Source organism: Tachyglossus aculeatus, chromosome 6, assembly GCF_015852505.1.
Source record: "Tachyglossus aculeatus isolate mTacAcu1 chromosome 6, mTacAcu1.pri, whole genome shotgun sequence".
Taxonomy (NCBI): domain Eukaryota; kingdom Metazoa; phylum Chordata; class Mammalia; order Monotremata; family Tachyglossidae; genus Tachyglossus; species Tachyglossus aculeatus.
This window is the reverse complement of record NC_052071.1, coordinates 28,305,388-28,325,851: the sequence shown is the minus strand read 5'-3', so window position 1 is coordinate 28,325,851 and position 20,464 is coordinate 28,305,388. Positions and strand designations below refer to the sequence as shown.

Here is a 20,464-nt window from a genome sequence, read left to right as displayed (position 1 = left end):
GGGAGTGAATATAGATGGAGAACAGAGTGGGACGAAGAACTGACCCTCGATGAACCCCTACAGTGAGGGGATGGGAGGGGGAGGAGGAGCCCGCAAAGGAGACTGAGAATGAATGGCTGGTGAGATGAGGAGAACCAGGAGGGGACGGAGTCTGTGAAGCCAAGCTTGGATATCGTGTTGAGGAGAAAGGGATGGTCCACAGTATCGAAGGCAGCTGAGAGATTGAGGAGGATTAGGATAGGGTAGGAGCCATTGGATTTGTAAGAAGGAGGTCATTAGTGATCATTGAGAGGGCGGTTTTGATGGAATGGAGGGGATGGAAACCAGATTGTATGGGGTCTAGGAGAGAGTTGGAGTTGAGGAATTCGAGGCAACGTGTATATATGACTCGATCTAGGAGTTTGGAAAGGAAGGGTAGGAAGGAGATAGGGCAATAATTAGAAGGGGCAGTGGGGTCAAGAGAGGGTTTTTTTAGGATGGGGGAGACATGGGCATGTTCGAAGGTAGAGGGGAAGGAACCAGTGGAGAGTGAGTGGTTGAAGATGGAAGTTGAGGGGAGGAGGGAAAGGGTGACAGTTTTCATAAGATGAGAGGGAATGGGATCTGAAGCACAGGTGAATGGGGTGGCACTTGAGGGAGGAGATCTCATCTGAAGATACTGCTGGAAAGGATGGGAAAGTAGCGGAGAGTGCTAAGTACAGTGCTCTGAATTCAGTAAGTGCTCAGTAATTATCATTAATTGGTTGATTGAGATCCCACATAGGGACAGTATTCATTTAAAAGCAATAGGGGTCTCACTGCAGATGGCATTACTGTTGTCTTAACTTGTTTTTTCAGAGTGACCTATGGTCTTTGGGGATCACCGCTATAGAGATGGCAGAAGGCGCTCCCCGTAAGTAGCCATTTGACTGTTTCAGACAAGCAGGGAGGGGATTTGCTACCTCATCACTTACATGGGCTCTTTTCTAGACACTGAAGAATTGTTATTCTTTAAGAAGAAAGGGAAAAGAGCTGGGTGAAGCATTGTCAGGTCTCTTTTCTCTCCATTACCTGCAAAATCATAGCCAGAGTCTTCCTGGACAGACTCTGTAAGAACCCCATTAACTAGATAGAGAATTACACTGAAGCTTCAGATCACAATGGACATGATATTTGCTACACTTCAGATATGGAAAAAATACAGGAAACAGCATGAGACTCCACTGTGGTGTTTGTAGAAATTATACCAAGTAAAATTTTCTGTATACTTGTGCTCTGGAAATTACTAAATGGTTTGGCTGCCCTGGGGAGATTTTCAAGTTCCAGAAATTCCTCCGTGATGATATTCCATTGACAGATTTGATATGGCTAGATCCAGTTTATATTGGTAGCCCCATTCAGAGTGTAACAAGGACTCTGGAATTTGATAACATTACAATTCTGAGACTCTAATCCGGGCTCTGTCACAAGCCTGCTGTGTTAGCTTGCTCAGGCTCACTTCTCTGTGCCTGTTACCTCATCTGTCAAATGAGGATTTAATACCTGTTCTCCCTCCTACTTAGATTGTGAGCCTTGTGAAGGACAGGGATCCTGTATGTCCTGATTATCTAGTATCTTTTTTGGCGCTTAACACTTTTTAAGTGCTTAACAAATACCACAATCATTATTATAATCATGAACCTCTTATCAGAATCAGGAAAGCTCTGTAGAATGATAATTACTAAGAAAACATAAGTTGTATAGTAACCTGTACTTAGTAAATGTTATAATCAACCAGTGTCTATATTGATGATCCAGATCTGATGAGTATCGCCAAATTCCGCTATTTAGCGTCTCACTGCCAACGGATGCAGCAGCAGAGAAGAAGACAGGGAATATAATAAAGTAGGCTAATATGACTTTGGGTGGACGACTGACAGCTAATGTGTGGTGCCACCAAGGTATCAAGATTCAAACTGAAGGCGTATAAAAAACTGTATTATCCAGCCTTCTTTAAGACTGAGAATCCTGGATTTTCCAAAGAGGCCTGCTACATTTGATTTTTCAAGCACTTTCTCCAATGTTACATCTGTAACAGTACTTAATATCAAGTGCCATGGCAGGATTACCAGCAGTGAGGTAGGTCCTGGGACACAGCTAGTCCTCCACCATCAAAATATTGCATCGACTATCACACCTTTGCTGTAGGGTACGTGTGCAGAGGGTGTCAGCCAGATACCAACAACTCTTCCACAATAAGCAATCTTGGGGCAACTATAAACAGAATAGACAGAAGAAGTGCTGTAAAAATCCAATGAAACAGCACCTCAAACGGTGTGGCATAGAAATGGGCAGGGTGGAGACATCAGCAAAAGACATATCAGCCTAGTGTGCAGCATTCCAAAACAAGGTCAACGCCTTGGAGCCCAGGATTTGGCATTATTGAGATGATACCAAGAAGAAGAAATTCAAAGAGTGCCATGTACTCTGGATAACAAATGCATGAGTGCAGCAAGAGTCAGTCTTCACAAGCATGCACGAGGGCCAACTCCATGTCAGGGGATGGAGGCTATCACTCTCACAGTGTTATTTTGCTGCAGTTGTGGATTTTAATATCTAAAAGAGTAATTGAAGTCTAATAATTAAGCACAAAATCCTAAACATTATGTAGTTGAAATAAGTTGCTCCCAAGAAACTAGGCCTCCCCTTAGCAGTTTCTTTTCAGTTTTCTCAAATACAAAATCCCCTCACTTGTTGGTTGTTGTATATCAGCTAGAAGCTTAGTTGCTATCCCTAGCTCATAAATACTTAATCCAAATTGAAGGTCCTGCACATGAAACACTGAAGTACATTCACCAATAAATTTGTTTTTCACACTTAGGGAAAAATCATCCTCCATGCATTGTTTAAGAACACGTGTGCCTAGCCCAATTTAGCATTGATTTGTCAATTGTATTTTGTGTATAACAGATATGAAGATTTATAGAATTCTGTAGGACACAGCCAAGTATGTCAAATGAATTCTTCCTTTAACCATTATCTCTTGAATCAAAAATGTCTGCTCACTAAATTTGTATTCATTTCCTCCTTATAGGTGAAAGGATTCTAAGTACAGAAGGCTTGTCACACCTTTCCTGCTCCCTCTCTAATTGCATCTGTTTTTCTTTTCAGCTCTTTGTGACATGCATCCAATGAGAGCCCTCTTTCTCATCCCACGGAATCCTCCCCCCAAGCTGAAATCCCGGAAATGGTAAATATTTATGTTTCTTTTTGTTTCCCAAAGCAATAAGTGTGAGATCCTTGGTTTAGCGCCTCTGTGAATGATGGAGAATTTTTTAACAAATCCAACAGTTAGACTCACATGTTTTGGTAATTTGGAGTTAGACCTTACCAAAGAGAAATAGCAAACTACCATCCTAAGGGTGCCTGAAGTTACAGGCCTGTTGAAGTATGAACCCTCTCTTTCTATGGATATTTCCACCTTAAAGGTATTAAACTCAAAACCAGTGCTTTGTACTGGATCCCTGCTTTTTTTTATTGGAGGAAATGTTAGTGACTCAAAGGCTGGCGTTTTCCCTGTGACTCAGCATAGTTCCAGGACCCTTCACACAGTCATGCTCTCTCACTCATGATGAGGCATCAAGTGGAGATCCTCACCCCTGCCATTGTCAAGAATCCCATGGAATATTTTTGCTTGAATAGTCAGTTCTGACAAGCTGGTAAGGTGATTCACTTCCATAATTCAAGTTCCTTTGGTTGCATCAATTGGTTATTCATATAATTAACATGAAACCAGAAGAACCCCTCCTGGATTAATGAATTTTCCAAAGACAGCTCTAAATTCACTCCTGTCACATCTTTTGCCCAATCCAGGAGCCTTTCAAGATGCTTCCGTCATGGCGTCTTCAGTTTAGGCCCGGGCAGAAAACCAAAACCAAAGGGAGAGAGCAAGGAAAAATGTAGCAGCAACCATAGGGATCAATATCCAAAGGAAGAAGCTGCCTCAAAATGGAGTTTAACTCTACCATTCTGCTTTGCCTTCTTTTCTGATCTATCCTGGAGTGTTTCTGTGCATTTTTAACAGCTTGAGTGTTTTAGATTGTAAGCTCTGTGAGGTCAGGGATCACATCTATCAAATCTATTTTATGGTTCTCTCCCAACCACTTATTGTAGTGCTCTGCACACAGAAAGCACTCCATAAATACCATTGATTGACTGATTGAATTAAATACTTGCTTTTGTTCAGTATGATCTAAAATGTTTTATGGGAATCTTTGGACTAAACTGTTCTCTGCAAATTGAATGCCACTGTATCTGGTCCTTTTCTTAGGTCCAAGAAATTTCTTAATTTTGTGGAAAGCTGCCTCGTTAAAAATTATGTGCATCGACCTTCCACAGAGACGCTACTCAAGCATTCATTTGTCCGAGATTTACAGAATGAACGGCAAGTTCGTATTATGCTCAAAGACCATCTGGACAGGACCAGGAAAAAGAAAGGAGAGAAAGGTAATGTTAGAACTGATGTCTTAAATAGAGTGAACACTCAGCTCCAAGCAGTAATCCAGTCATTGATAAAACAGGTCACATGGTCCAATTTTGAATATGAAGTTAATAGTCATAACTTTCAGTTCCTGTTCTTGAAACTAGTATTTGCTCTTTGACCACAGTGTAATCTCTCTGCTTTTTCTGTAAAGAAGAAAAGCATTCTTGCCAAAGCTCCAAAGTGAGAATTTGTGTAATACAAAGCATTTTGAGATTGTCAGGTATGATATTGTGAAAATAATTAAGTTATTCTTTCCAAAGGAAGTAATAAAGTAACCAGAATCTGCCCCTTGCCTTCTCAGGCTGGAATTTTTAAGTAACCTTTCAAGGACAAAGAATTCATGATTTGTTATTGGATGCCTGACACTGCTCTGTAAGAGCTGTATTTGTAAAATATATAAAGCATCTCATCTGAAATAGGTTTGCAGCTCTGTCATAAATACAAACTGGTGAATTTAGTCAAAATGTAAGTAAGGGACACAACTTATTACCCCATGTCTAATGAGAAAAAGGAAATTGTATTCATTTCTTTTATGATGTCTGTTTTCACTGTGCTTTTCTGCTCAAACACACTGGCAGAATGGGGGAACATTCATTCCAGTGGCAGCTGAGCCTCTCTGAGCATAGTGCAGTGGTTGTATACAGGCAAACGTCACCTGACCCAGTTCATACTGTGGCACCAATGTTGATTTACATAAAATCCTGCAAGAATGCCACCTCCGTGATACAGGAGCACTGGGGTACAAGAATGACACAACAGAAGTGATCAGTAGAAAAAATCGTATTAATGTTCTGGTCCTTATTGAAGGTGCAAATATAAGGGAAGTTACATTTTTCCCTTCAGATTTTCTGAAAAAAAAAGCAAGGGTTATATGTGGTTAAGAATGAATAACAACCAAAACAGTTGCTCTCTCTTGAAGAATGGTGAACATCTTTCGAAAATCAGCATATACATGTATGATGTCAACATTATGCCATTGTGACCCAATGTGCCTAACTGAAGCTTATCTTCTCTAAATTTAATTTGTCTGTCTAAGCTCCAAGTACAAAGGAGACAAATAAATTTTAAAATCACAATAATAATAATTATGGCATTTAAGTTCTTACCTCATGCCAAACACCAAACTAATCCCTAGAGTAGGTACAAAATAATTAGGTTGGACACGGTCCCATCCCACATTGAGCTCAAAGTCTTAATCGGAGGACGAACAGATATTCGTTCATTCTTTCAATCATATTTATTGATTGCTTACTGTGTGCAGAGCGCTGTACTAAGCACTTGGGAAGTGCAAGTTGGCAACATATAGAGACGGTCCCTACCCAACAGCGGACTCACAGTCTAGAAGGGGGAAACAGACAACAAAACATGTAGGCAGGTGTCAAAATCATCAGAACAAATAGAATTAAAGCTATATGCACATCATTAACAAAATAAATAGAATAGCAAATATGTACAAGTAAAATAAATAGAGTAATAAATCTGTACAAATATATACAAGTGCGTGGGGAGGGGAAGGAGGTAGGGTGGGGGGGATGGGGAGGAATATTGAATCTTCATTTTACAGCTGAGGAAACTGAGGCCCAGAGAAGTGAAGTGACTTGGCCTCTGAAGACTTTAAGCTCTTGTGGACAGGAAACATGTCTACCAACTCTGTTGTATTATACTCTTCCAAGCAATTAATACAGTGCTCTGACCCCATTGATTGATTGCCCAAGGTCACACAGCCGGCAAGTGGCAGAGGCAGCGTGTTAGAACCCAGGTCCTCTGACTCCCAGACCTGTGCTCTTTCCAATAGACCACACTGCCTCCCATTATTTATTGTATTATAGTAGGTGTCTAAAGTCTCTGTCTTGTGTTTGGTGTTATTAATAGATGCCAGATTGCTACTACAGATTTGGAAACCAAGTGAGAAAATTGTGTAAAATGTGCCCACAGATGGACATTTTTTCTTCCCTCCCTAAACTTTTTATCTCTACACTACAGAGGATGGAATAAGGGTTTGTTTAAAAATCACTAACTGAATGTTGAACTTGTAATGTTTGGATACTACAACTAAAATGACTTAACGAGCTCTGTTTTGGAAACTGGATAGGTTAATATCAGGATATTTATTTTTTGCTGTACAATTAACCACCAAATTTTATTTCAGAAGAAACAGAATATGAATACAGTGGGAGTGAAGAAGATGAAGATGAATTAAATGAAGATGAAGGAGAACCAAGGTTAATTTCACTTGCTGCTTATAAAATCTGATTAAGTTAATAATTCACATGCATGTTCTGCTCTGGACTAAATTGTTTTGCCCAGCATGGCTTTCAGTCTTTGTCCTCCCTGACCTCCGCTAAGAGTCATCTTTTTATAACTATCATGTCTGATTGTTTACAGAAATGTTCCTTTATATCTGAGGCTTCCCAAATTCATTACTGTATGGTACATGGGTCCCTAATGAGCAGGCATACTATCCACTTCCATCTGGATTTAGTAATGAGGATAATGCAAAGAGTAATTCATACATTTGAGGGGTGATGCATCAGAGATTTACGAAAAATATTTTAACTCGTGGAAGCTGAGCATTCTGCTATGAGCAAATGCCCTGTAATACTTTATTACCTTAAATTGTGATTTTTACCCATGATCATATAAAATTCTGTTTCCCTTTGTTTTAGTTCCATAGTTAATCTTCCTGGGGAATCAACCCTCCGTCGTGAATTTCTGAGACTGCAGCAGGAAAACAAAAGCCGCTCTGAGCCTCACCGGCAACAGCAACTTCAGCAGCAGCAGCTGAAAGATCAAGAAAAATACAAGAAGCAGCTCCTGGCAGAACGTCAGAAGCGAATTGAGCAGCAGAAAGAGCAGAGAAAAAGGCTCGAGGATGTAAGTATCGGCTGATTTCTTTTAACCCATGTAGTTGGGGGAAACCTCAACCTTTCCAAGTATGCTTCTGCAAAAGGAAGCAAACAAATGACATTTTCAGTCCCTCACCTTGTAAAATTTATCTCTGATGAGGTATATGAGCACTATATTTTACTCTTCCTTGTCCTATCATAGATTAGAACTTCCAAAAAATATTCGATTCAAAATCAAATTTCTTCTACGGAGGGGAATATGAAGGTGAATCTAAGCCTTCTGCAGAAATAGTTCTCTGTAGGAGACTGAAACTTTAAGATTGTTTCTAAACCAGCTCATTTCTTTCAATTGAGAATATTTGCCCTTTCCCCCTCTTGGGCAGTGAAGCATTACAGCTTTATTTCCAGGCAGTTTCACTTTTCAGTTCTTTGGCCCAAGACCAAATGCAGTTATGTTTGGATTGAAACTCCTGCACAATTTCTAAAGAGGAAATAAATGAATTTAAACATCTTTTCTATATAGAAACCCACCCTATATAATTTCTCTTTGGACCTCCGTAGGTCTCCTTCCGGCCCATAGGAGATTGCAATATGAATTTGAAACAGCATCCCTCTAGGGTGTGGATAAGCACCCTCCCCATAATTAGCCCCATAGATTTGTGTCTCTCGCTGGGGTAGTCGTGAGCATTCCTGTGAGAACAGCATTTTTTTGTAACTACAGCAGGAGTTATTAACCCCACTGGCATGAGGGTAATCCTAGGAGCCAGATTCCTCCAGCTTAAGTCACCCCCTGGTTTTTAGGCGGACTTGGGAACTGGACTAACCTGTTCATTAATCAACCACATGTTTGAAAAGCTTGCTAATGAACCGAAGTGCTCATGGAACTTTTAGAGGTGCCTAACACCAGGCTTGGGGAGACTCACAGGTTTTATTCATTCTCACCACTTCTGGAATTCCGTCTGATTCCATCAGTTCAAGCACTAATGTTTTAACACGGTTAACGTGGTTGAGCTAAGGTGTACTACTTTTCTGGCGCATATTTAGCATCAGAAAAGGGAACAGGAGCTCCGAAAGCTTCAAGAGGGCGAACATCACTGGCCAGAAATTAAGGATATTCTGAGGAAGGAAGAGAAGGGCAGAGAAGACAACAGGATTGAGGATGAAAGATGCAAGGTAGCAGATGGACAAAAGAAATCAGAAAGGAAACAGGTACAATTTCAGCATTGGTTTGCCTTGTGTTCGGGGCCACTGTAATGTAATAGTTTATTCCAAACAGGTCTCATTAAGTGTGTCTACCACAGATGAACCTCAACATCCTAAGGGACCCTGCCTACTGCTTAATCGCAGTAACATTTCCAGCTCCACCAGTGAAAAGGGGATTTTGGGGGGAGTGGCGGGAGGGGCTGGTAATTGAACTTAATTATGATCAGTCTTCTAGGTTGGTCCCAAGGAGACCAAACATCAGGGTCGGGTATGAAGAGCTCAATGATGCATCCCGATTGACCAAGATTGTGCACAATTGTGCGAAAGCTAAGTTTGGGAAGGCTTGGGCCTCTAGGCTTCTGAAAGCCCCCTGTTTCACCCATGATAAACTGGAAGTGAACTGGCCAAACTTACAGTGTCCTGAACCTGACTCCTAGAGATAGCTGTGGTTTGTGGCAGCCTTCCTAGAGGCAGTAAGGCGTGACCGGCAACTCGGCACCGTGGTGGCACTCCTACAAGTGACAGTGGGACACATCTGGTTTGGCCAGGCTCAGTTTCAGTTGGGTGCTCATAAAATGACTATACTCCAGCTGATATTAGCCCAGGCAGCCAGCCCCAGGCAGGAGCTGGGCTTGGCAAGGCCTTTGAAGGAAATAGAAGAGCAGGAGAGATGTTATAACTGGGTCAGATGAGTATTCTGACTCAGACATTGGCAATCGGATAATGATCGTGTGCTTACTATAGACCAAGACCTGTACTAAGTGCCAGAGTGGATACAATACAGTCAGATCAGACATAGTCTCACTGCTATATGGGGGTCACCATCTAAGGGAGTAGAGAAATGGTATTTAATCCCCATTTTACATATGAAGAAACTGAGGGCCAGGGAAACTGTGACTCATCTCAAGTCACACAGAAAGTAAGTAAAGGAGCCAGGATTTGAACCTAGGTCTTCTGATTCCCAGTCCCATGCTCTTTCCACTAGACCCCTCTGCTTCGTGTGGGTGCTCAGAGGAATCATGTGATGGTTGCCCTTCCTCTGTATGTTTAGGGGTGAACCATCTTTTATCCTTACATTTTTCTCTCTGCAGGCCATTGGCCATTATGGACAACTCATCCATTAATATAACCAAACTCTCTTAAACAGCTTATATTTTCGCATTGACCATCTTCCTGTGGTAATTAATCCATTAGCATACCACCCAAAGCTCAAAGAAGTTTTCCTTTTGTTTTGAAGCAACCCCTAGATTTTCCATGGATATCCCCTCATTTTCGTGATGTGGGACTTGGTATTTACAGACTTAAATCCTGTGCCCCCTCAAACAACAGAGTTTCTAGTCTGAAGAATCCTAAATCTTTGGCTCTATCCACATAAGGAAGCTTCTCCAGTCCTTTGATCATCTTAGTTGTTTTCTTTATACCTTCTTCAGTGCTATTTTGTACTTCTTTAGACGCAACAATGTTTCACACAATTTTCCAGGAGTAAGTTTGCCCTAAGATGTCTTAATTATACCCAGCATTCAGTTGGTGTTTTGGGCTAATTACCTTTTGTTTGCCCAGCCAAAGTTCATCTGCCATTTTTTGACCCACTTATTTAGATTTATAATAATTATGGTATTCATTAAATGCATACTATGTCCCGAAGCACTCTGTTTAGTGTTGGAGTAGATGAAAGATAGTCATATCAAACACATGGATTGTAGCAAGACCAGGTATATTTTTTACACCCATTTCCCAAATGATTAAGCTGGGAGAGGGTCCAGGAGCTTAAATGACTTGAGCAATGCCCTTCTTAAGGATAGTCCTTTCAACACTTGGAAAAAGTTTTGTGTCATCTGCAAAATGTGAAAGTTTATTTCAAACTCCCCCTTCCTAGTCATATATGAAGTTGTTAAACAAAGATAATCCAAGCACTAATTCCAATTCATTATTACTCAGGATTTTTTTAGAATCTTTCATGTAGAAGCTTGTTATGGGCCATTCATAAATCGAGACTGCGAGCTCGTTATTGGCAGAGAACTTGTGTACTAAATCTGTTGTATTTAACTTCTCTGTGCCTCAGTTACCTCATCTGGAAAATGGGGCTTAAGACTATGAGCCCCATGTGGGACAACCTGATGACCTTGTATCTACCCCAGCACTTAAAAACAGTGCTTGGCATATAGGAAATGCTTAACAAATACCGTTTTAAAAAAAATCTCCCAATTGATTAGTAGAGTACTCTGTACATAGTAAGTGCTCAGTAAATATGGTTGATTAAGTATAGTATGTTTATGTGTTCCCCTGAAATGAAGCAGGCTGGCCCATGGAAAGAGTTTGAGATTGGAAGTCAGGAGACCTGGATTCTAACCTAGTTCTGTCATTAGTCTATTATGTGACCTTGAGCAAGTCACTTAGCTTCTTGGCCTCAGTTTTCTCACCTGTTAAGTGAGGGTAAACTAGCTGGTTTCCCTGTAGCTGAGATTGTGAGCCTCCTGTGTGATAGGGATTGTGCCTGAGCTGATTATCTTCTAGTGGCTCCTAGCAAGTGAGCCTAGAAGAGAAGCAGCATGGCCTAGTAGAAAGAGCACGGTCCTGGTTCTAATCCCAGCTCCACTTGCCTGCTATGTGACCATGGGCAAGTCACTTTACTTTTCTTCATTTCAGTTTCCTCATCTATAAAATGAGAATTAAGACTGTGAGCCCCATGTGGGTCATGGACCGTATCCAACCTGATTAGCTATATCTACCTGAGCATTAGTACAGTGCCTCGCACATAGGAAGTGCTTAACAGATACCATTTTTAAAATATGCTTTATAAATTCCTAGATTATCTACGTGGTTTGTTAGTCCCTTCAAAAATTCCAGCAAATTAGTGAGGCATAATGCCATTTGACAGAAATCGTGTCTTTCCTACAACAATAATCAATCAGTCCAATTGTTTTTATTGAGCAGCATAATGCCATTTGACAGAAATCATGTCTTTCCTACAACAATAATCAATCAATCCAATTGTTTTTATTGAGCACTTACTGCTTGGAAGAGTACAGTATATCAGGGTTGGTATTCACATTCCCTGCCCACAACGAACAAGTACTAAGCTTTGGGCGTAACCATGCAGAAGATATTCTTTCAGGATGCCACAGAAAAGTATGGGTTCCTATGGTAAATCTAGAAGCAATGAGTGTCTCTGTACACGGTTTTGGCATCTACATAGCTAATGCATGACCAACATTGGTTAGAAGCTAAGCATCACACCTGTCTCATGGCATGTAAAATAATTCATCTGTATTTTATTAATACACATTCCAGCTCAAGGATATGAAAAAAAAAGATTCAAAATCATCCTGAATTACTCATCTCCTGTCATTCATTCATTCAGTTGTATTTATTGAATGCTTACTGTGTGCTTGGGGGAATACGATATAAAAATAAACAGACACTAAATTCTCTTCTCCATCTGCCTTTCCCTTGACAGTTGGCGCCACCACCATACTCCCTGTCTCTCAGGTCCATAACCACAGCATTATCCAAAACTCCTCCCTCTCTTCCCCCCACCAAGTTCCATTTGTTGCCAGATCCTATCGTTTCTTTCTCCACAACATATCTACCCCTTCCTCTTTATCCAAACAGCCACAACTCTTTGTCTAAGCATTTGTCATATCCTGATTTAACTGATTTCTCTGCCTCCAGTCTCTTACCTCTCCAGTCCATACTTTCTTTTGCTGCCCACATCATTTTCTATAATGTCATTCTGCACACATCTTCCCACTCCTCAAAAACCTCCAGTGATTGCCCATTGCTCGACGCATCAAGCAGAAACTCCTGACCTTTGAATTTAACCAAGTGCTTAGTACAGTGCTCTGCACACAGTAAATGCTCAATAAATACGATTGAATGACTGAATGAACTCATTCCGCTCTCTCTCTCTCACTCTCTCTCTCTCACTTATTCACTCTCTTCTCCCACCACACCCCAGTTTGCACTCTTCAATCATCTCAAACCCACCTACCCAACTGTGCCTCATTCTCATCTCCACCACTGCTGGCTTATTGCTCACATCCTCTCTTCTTCCTGGAATCCCCTCCCCATTCACATCCAGCATACCCCTGCTCTCCCCTTCTTCAGTGTCCTTCTGAAATCACATTTCCTCCAATAGGCTTTCCCTAATTGCTATTTCAGCACTTTTATGCTACTTAAGCACTAATTGCTATTTCAGCACTACCTCTGCCCTGCAACACTTAAGTATGTGTCTTCAGACTCTCTTACTTCCTATTTATAGTCGTTTTTAGTGTCTTCCTATCCCATTAGATTGTAAACACTTAGAGGCCTGGGTTCATGTCTATTAATACTATTGTAGTCTCCTAAATTAATAATAATAATAATAATAATAATAATAATAATGGTATTAAGCACTTACTCTGTGTCAAGGACTGTTCTAAGTGCTGGGGTAGTTACAAACTAATCAGGTTGGGTACAGTCACTGTCCCACATGGGGCTCATAGTCTTAATCCCCATTTTACAGATGAGGTAACTGAGGCACAGAGAAGTGAAATGACTTGCCCAAAGTCACACGGCAGATAAGTGGAGGAGCCAGGATTAGAACCCAGGTCCTTCTGTCTCCCAGGCCCGTGTTCGATCCACTAGGCCATGCTGCTTCCCAGTACTATGTTCTACATAGAGTAAGTACTGAATAAATCCTTCTTATGGATTTATTGATAGATTAACTGGGCTCACAGTTAATTGCAGATGCAACAGTTATCCCCTGTTCCCCGCTTCCCAGACTGTAAACTCCCGCAATAGACTGTAGACTCGTTGTGGGCAGGGAATGTGTCTGCAAATCCTGTTGTAGTATACTCTCCCAAGTGCTGTGCACAAAGTAGGTGCTCAACAAATACCATTGATTGATTGATCCCACACAGTTAATTTAGCATGCAGTTAAATTCTTGATAGTATGAGAAAATAGTAAGTCAATGCACCTTCATTTTATTTAGCATTGCACCTGAAATTAATTGGACTGTGAAAAATCTGATAAACTAATTATATAGGTGACAAACACAAACTAGTTCCAAATTGAAAAAAAAAACCCTTTCGCACTGCAGGATTGGATCACTTATGTATATTTATTATTCTACATGTTTTACTTGTGTAATCATTAATTCAAAGATTAGGATTTTCATATTTTTGAAAAAGCATCACAGCCAGCTTTGGTTTATAATTCCTGCAAAAGTCAGTCATCTTGGATGGCTTCAGTGTGCACTTCATTTCATAAAATACATAAAGTAGCATGCATCCCGCATGGAATTTTTAGGTGATTTAGGACCCTCTGGCAATAGTACTTCCACTCTACCACTAAAAAAAGCTAAAATAGCAAAACCACAACCCAGGAAGCAGCAAACTGAATGTGAACAATACAGGGAAACCCCCACAGAAGAATGCTGGCCAAAATAAAGTATTTTGTTTTCAGCAGTTTGCCATGGATGTGAGAGTAATTGAATTTTAATGAGCCATGTAGTTGTATTTAGGAGAGTGGATTCAAATAACCTAGAGGATTTTAGAAAAGGAAATAGTTATGGCTCTCTCAAATATTTATTTTAGTCTTTGCAAGGAAAATAGTGAATGTTTCTGAGGAAGGCCATGTGTACCCTCAGAACATAGGCCCATATGACATGATTAAATGGGTCCGTGCCTTTCTCCTCCTCCTTCATGTTCTTCTCATCAGCTGTCCTAGGTGGCTCAGATACCTCAAATTCTGAGAAAGGTTTTTGGTTCAGGGAGGAGAGGGGAGGGGTGTTGGGGTAAAAATCAATACCTGCCAAAACAGGGTGGGGTGGAACAAGGAACAGGACCATGGGATTGAAAGGATCCACTGCCAGAGTTTCCAGGCCGAACCGAAGGGCCTGCGTTTCCTGGGACTCACATCCCACCACTGTTGGCCCACACTGCATCAATGAGGGCCCGCTCCTCAGGTCCTGCAGTGCTGATGAGTCCTCTAGGGCAGGCAGCTCAATGCTTAGAGAGAAAGAAAAGGTATCCACTTGAAAGTGAATAAAACAAGAGTCAAAAATAAAGGGCAAAATAAATATTTGAACAATACAAGAGGGGGGCCTGTAAGTCGGAGGACCTGGGTTCTAATACTGGCTCCATCACGTGCCTGCTGTGTGACCTTGAGCAAGTTACATAATTTCTCTGTGCCACAGTTGCCTCATCTCTAAAATGGAAATCCAATACCTGTTCTCCCTCCTATTTAGATTGTGAACCCTGTGTGAGATAGGGACTGTGTTTGACCTGATTATCTTATATCTTCCCCAGTGCTTAGAAAAGTGCTTGACACATAGTAAGTGCTTAATTATTATTATTATCATTATTATTATTATTGTTATTATGGCAGTCCTGATTTAGTACTGAGCTACCCTTCAAGGGCTGTGAGAATTATGATAATTTAATAATTTTGCACTGCTCTGTTCCAAATCTATAGGAAGTTTGGGGCTGTAAGTAAACCAGTTTTCTTATGGATATTGCATAATTTGACAAATAATATTAATGAACATAATTGAACTGTACAATTTCCTCTGTTCTGAGGGGGATGGGAGGGCTGGTACCTGCCTCTTTAAATGTTATTCACATCTCACTTTGGCTTTCTTTTTCAGAAAAAAATTGAAGATGCCCAGCATAATAAAAAAGTACACCGGACTCTTCCCAAAGATCAGACACAGCTATTATCTCTCCAACATGATCACAAGCAAAAGAATAAGGAACCTCCAAAATCTTTGACTGTAGCACCACTTCCATCACCGAAAAGTGTAAGAAAAGAGGTAAACTTCTCTAAATGAAACTTGGCAGCATTTCAGTCTTTGGAAGTGAAATAGACAAGACAATTTGTCAACATATACACCAATTGCATAAACCTCATCCATACTGTATTGTTTTTTAGCTCCCATCTATTTCTTTCCTGCAATTCACTGTTGCTTCATTCTCGTTAATAGTCCTTTTGTTTCTAGCTAGTGTCTCCCTAATCTGACTGACTCACTTTTCCTCTGCTTTCTTGGCTTTTGTCCAGTTTGGTGAAGACTATTGATTATGAAGGCTATTAACCCTATTGGTCAAGGGCTCTAGTCAGCTATTTCTCAGATACAAGAAAAAGACAGTGGTAATAATCTGTAATGGTCTGTAGATGACCAACAGTTTTCGGATGTGGCAGTCAGGAAAGATTATTCTACAGGAGCTTTTCGATAACTACTTGTATTTGTCAGTTTATTGGGCCTGATGTCAAAAGCTCACAGAATAAACCCTGACAGAAAATCTGGACCCATTATTGTCCAGTGTTCATTGTGGAATATTGTACTTGTAGCAGCCCATGCAGCCAAGCTTATGTGTCAAAGTCAGGCTGGCTCTGTAGCTAATCCAAGCTGGACTTGAGCCACGTGGGAATGACACCCTTCCAGCTTCCCACCCAGTTTCAGATGTGTTTCAGGTTGGGGCTCAGTAAGTGCTAGACCAAAATAGGAAAACCTTAATCCCTAACAGCCACTTTTAAAAAGTGTTTTCCTACAGTATGGTGTTCAAACTTTGCAGGAAAATCCTTTCCTTTAAGGTAGTTTTTGTTCAGAAAAGAAACATTTCAAGTTGGTTTGCCAAAAAAACCCTACTCCCACACTAGATTTCTTCCTGCAGCAGCCTTTTGATCTGCTCGTGTAACAAGCCCCCCAAGGGACAGGAACCATGTCTAATTCTCTGCCAGCGCTCTGCACACAGGAAGCGCTTAATAAATGCTATTGGGAAGGGGGAACAGCTGGAGGCAGCCAGGTTGAAAGTGTACATGTGTGACCTTTTGCAGATGTGCTCTTGTTTCCCTGACCTACTGGTTCCACAAGTTCCAACACCCTGTGGAACCCTGTTCATGCTGCAAACCTGGAATTGAGGCCTCCAGCTCCTTTCAGACCCACCTCCAGTTTGGCTTAGCCCAAGCCAGACCCAGGCACCATTCTAGCAGGCAGGGCTAGCCCGGGACGTGAAATCACGGCCCACAAAACATCAGTAACATGTGTGAGTCTAACTGGGCAAAACCATTTTAGGCTTTCCTAGGACCCTGCCGCTGCCACCCTGAGGAGCCTTTGCAGAGGCCAGGTAGGCTCTTGGTCAGCAGTTATCATGCAAACTCCTGGCTCTGCCAGCTTGGGAGAGAATACAGTCATATGGCCAAAATCCTTCATTGCCGCACTGACTGAGCCCCATTGCTTTCAGTCAGATTTCAAATATTATGAGAACATTTGTTGCTTGTCAGTCCCATTTTGGTTTAAGTAAAAAAGGGGCATGCACAATGAAAAAATTTTGAAATGAGCATTGTTTTTGCATTCGATTCATCGAGTTTTAATTCTCTGAAAGTAGATGCAAGCAGTTGCCTGGTGTATGTTAATCATCAACAGGGCAGCCCTCAGTTCATTACAGTTTCTTCTTTCAAGACCCTCCCAGAAACTATGTGAAATATTCCATTATTTCCAATGGAATACATGTCCAAGACTGAACTCCTTGTCTTCCCTCCCAAACCCTACCCTCTCCCTGACTTTCCCATCATTGTTGACGGCACTACCATCCTTCCCGTCTCACAGGCCCGCACCTTGGTGTCATCCTTGACTCCGCTCTCTTGTTCTCCCCTCACATCCAAGCCATCACCAAAACCTGCCGGTCTCAGCTCTGTAACATTGCCAAGATCCGCCCTTTCCTGTCCATCCAAACCGCCACCCTGCTCGTTCAAGCTCTCATCCTATCCCATCTGGACTACTGTATCAGCCTCCTCTCTGATCTCCCATCCTCTTGTCTCTCCCCACTTCAGTGCATGCTTCACGCCGCTGCCTGGATTGTCTTTGTCCAGAAACGCTCTGGACATGTTACTCCCCTCCTCAAAAATCTCCAGTGGCTACCAATCAACCTACGCATCAGGCAGAAACTCCTCACTCTCAGCTTCAAGGCTCTCCATCACCTTGCCCCCTCCTACCTCACCTCCCTTCTCTCCTTCTACAGCCCAGCCCGCACCCTCCACTCCTCTGCTGCTAATCTCCTCACTGTGCCTCATTCTTGCCTCTCCTGCCGTCGACCCCCGGCCTATGTCATCCCCCTGGCCTGGAATGCCCTCCCTCCCAACATCCGCCAAGCTAGCTCTCTTCCTCCCTTCAAGGCCCTACTGAGAGCTCACCTCCTCCAGGAGGCCTTCCCAGACTGAGCCCCCTCCTTCCTCTCCCCCTCTTCCCCCTCCCCATCCCCCCCGCCTTACCTCCTTCCATTCCCCACAGCACCTGTATATATGTACATATGTTTGTACATATTTATTACTCTATTTTACTTGTACATATCTATTCTATTTATTTTATTTTGTTAATATGTTTGGTTTTGTTCTCTGTCTCCCCCTTCTAGACTGTGAGCCCACTGTTGGGTAGGGACTTTCTCTATATGTTGCCAACTTGTACTTCCCAAGCGCTTAGTATAGTGCTCTGCACACAGTAAGCGCTCAATAAATACAATTGATTGATTGATTATTATCTCCAGCCCCCACACCCCACCCCACAGTTTAAAAATTGTTGACTTCTTGATGTTAATCACTCCAAATTCCCTTCATTCCTTTACTACCATTATATTTTTGGTCTTCAGTAATCACTAGTAATTATTTCAATCATCCTTTTACTCCAGCTAAAGCAGTAGTTCAGATAGGCCAGAAAACTTGATCAGTCCAATCCTATTAACTATGAATGGATTATTTGACTAAATCCATTTGGCCCTTATTGACCAATTTTTGTTTGTGAATCAAAGGGCTATCTATAGTTTTATAATCAAAGCATTTAGTAAGAATTTACTATGGACTAAATAGGGATAGAGCCAAGGTGATCAGATTGGACACAGTCTGTTTCCCACATGAGGCCCACAATCCATCTTACCCTATTTTACAGATGAGAAGCTAACCCTCTCTGCCTAAAACAGTAACTCTCACTCTTTTCCCTGCCCCAACTCTGTGAAGCAGTTTTTATACCGAGTTACCATGGAGCTAAAAGATGAGCCTCCTCTCTACTTTCATTTTGTCGTAATTCTGTATGTTTCATATCCTAATAAATGATGGTATCTGTTAAGTGCTTACTATGTGCCGAGCACTGTTCTGAGCATTAGCGTAGATACAAGGTAATCAGGTTGTCCCACGTGGGGCTCACAGTCTTAATTCCCATTTTACAGGTGAAGAAACTGAGGCACAGAGACGTTAAGTGGCTTCCCCAAGGTCACACAGCAGACAAGTGGCAGATGCTGGTATTTTTTAAGCACTTACTATGTGCTAAGCACTGAGGAAGATACAAGATAATCAAGTTAGATGTTGTCCCTGTCCCGCATGAGGCTCCCACACAGCCTAAGTAGGAGGGAGAAAAGATATTGAATCCCCATTTTACAAATGAGGAGACTGAGGCACAGAGAAGTTAAATGAATTGCCTAAAGTCACATCACAGGCAAGTGGCAGGGATAGGGCTAGAACCTAGGTCCTCTAACTCCCAGACTCTGACTCTGAATATGAATCAACCAACCGATCAGTGGTGTTCATCTGAGTGCTTAGAGCATGCACAGCACTGCACTAAGTGCTTGGGAGAGAAAACTACAACGGAGTTGGTAAACAAGTTCCCTGTCCACAACACGCTTACAGCGTAGCGGGTGAGACAGACATTAAGATAAATAAATAAATAGGTTTCGGATGTATACCCGAGTGCTGTGGGCAGGGTGATACTAATTGCCCAAAGGGTACAAATCCAAGTGCATAAAAAGGCCCCCTTTTTTGATCCAGTTTCTAAAAGCCTAGAGGGTTGGTTCCTGGGACCTCTCTTGGGAGGAAATCAAACTACCGTGCACTCCTTGTCAGGGAACTAACTGATGAGCAACAGCCAGTTTGGTTAGTAGTCTGACCCAAGCTGGAATATTCTTTCCGCTACTGCTCCTCCATCACTGTATGACAACATCTTATTACTGTGGTGGTGAAGAAAACTAAACATTTAGCTCAATCAATCATTGGTATTTATTGAGCACTTACTGAGTGCAGACCACTCTACTGAGCACTTGGAAGAGTACAGTAAAATGGAGTTGGTAAGCACATTCCATGTCCACAAGGAGCTTACAGTCTGGAGGGGTTACAGACACTGAAATAAATTCAGATAGTGAAAACAGAAGGGTAAGCATCTGTACATTAGAGAGGAGGGGCTGGGAGTAGATGTGAATATCAAGTGCATTAAGGGGTGCAGATCTAAACGCTCAAGTTATGTGCGTACATGTGTGCAGACACTTATTCAAGGGCAGTATGAGTAATGTGAATATAGGTGCATGGAGAAAACTAGTAAGTTTCAAAGCTAAGAGATCAAATAGTGTGTGGATAGAAAGCAGTTATTTGAGGTTAACATACTTTTCTTCGAGTTGAAGCACACCTTCGATCTTATCAGCAAGTACCTACAAGAGTAAGAAACATTCTGATGCTATCATCCTGAAATTTTCTATATAAAAGTTACAGTGCAGCTGTTTTCTACAGTGAATTTGTGACAGAACTTTAACAGCTATGAATGTACTGTGTAAGAAGTTAAAATATAAATAACACCACCACGCATTTGCAACATGGCCCATTGTAACTGAGGAGTAGTCAGCAAGTGGCAAAAAGAAAAAAGAGATGATTTTGCTTGAAGTGTGAGTCAGTTGTCTGCAATACATCTCAGGGAAATTGCTGAATTAGATAAGTAAATAATTACTAAAATTTGAACTCTTGAAGTCAATATTTATTTTTGAAACACAAGCTATTTACCATTTGAGGAAGTTGTCTTGTAAAATGAAGAACAACTCTTTCATAGCATACTCCTGAACGCTTAGATAACAATTTAAGATGTTTTGATATTGTTCTTTTTCATCTTACAGCCTAAAGGGAAAA

At 41.5% G+C, this 20,464-nt stretch overlaps 1 protein-coding gene across 6 annotated transcripts in view; it reads left to right on the top strand.

The window, feature by feature from the left end:
• NRK (Nik related kinase) overlaps positions 1-20,464 on the top strand; it is a 183,214-nt gene that overhangs the window by 95,049 nt on the left and 67,701 nt on the right. For 3 of the 6 annotated variants that reach the window (XM_038748633.1, XM_038748638.1, XM_038748632.1), the window contains exons 8-14: positions 838-892; positions 3,130-3,208; positions 4,289-4,464; positions 6,651-6,723; positions 7,168-7,375; positions 8,392-8,556; positions 15,180-15,344. In XM_038748633.1, coding sequence (XP_038604561.1) covers positions 838-892; positions 3,130-3,208; positions 4,289-4,464; positions 6,651-6,723; positions 7,168-7,375; positions 8,392-8,556; positions 15,180-15,344 — 921 coding nt within the window. The remainder of the gene's footprint in view (positions 1-837; positions 893-3,129; positions 3,209-4,288; positions 4,465-6,650; positions 6,724-7,167; positions 7,376-8,391; positions 8,557-15,179; positions 15,345-20,464) is intronic. The other 3 variants (XM_038748635.1, XM_038748636.1, XM_038748637.1) reach the window with 3 other exon arrangements.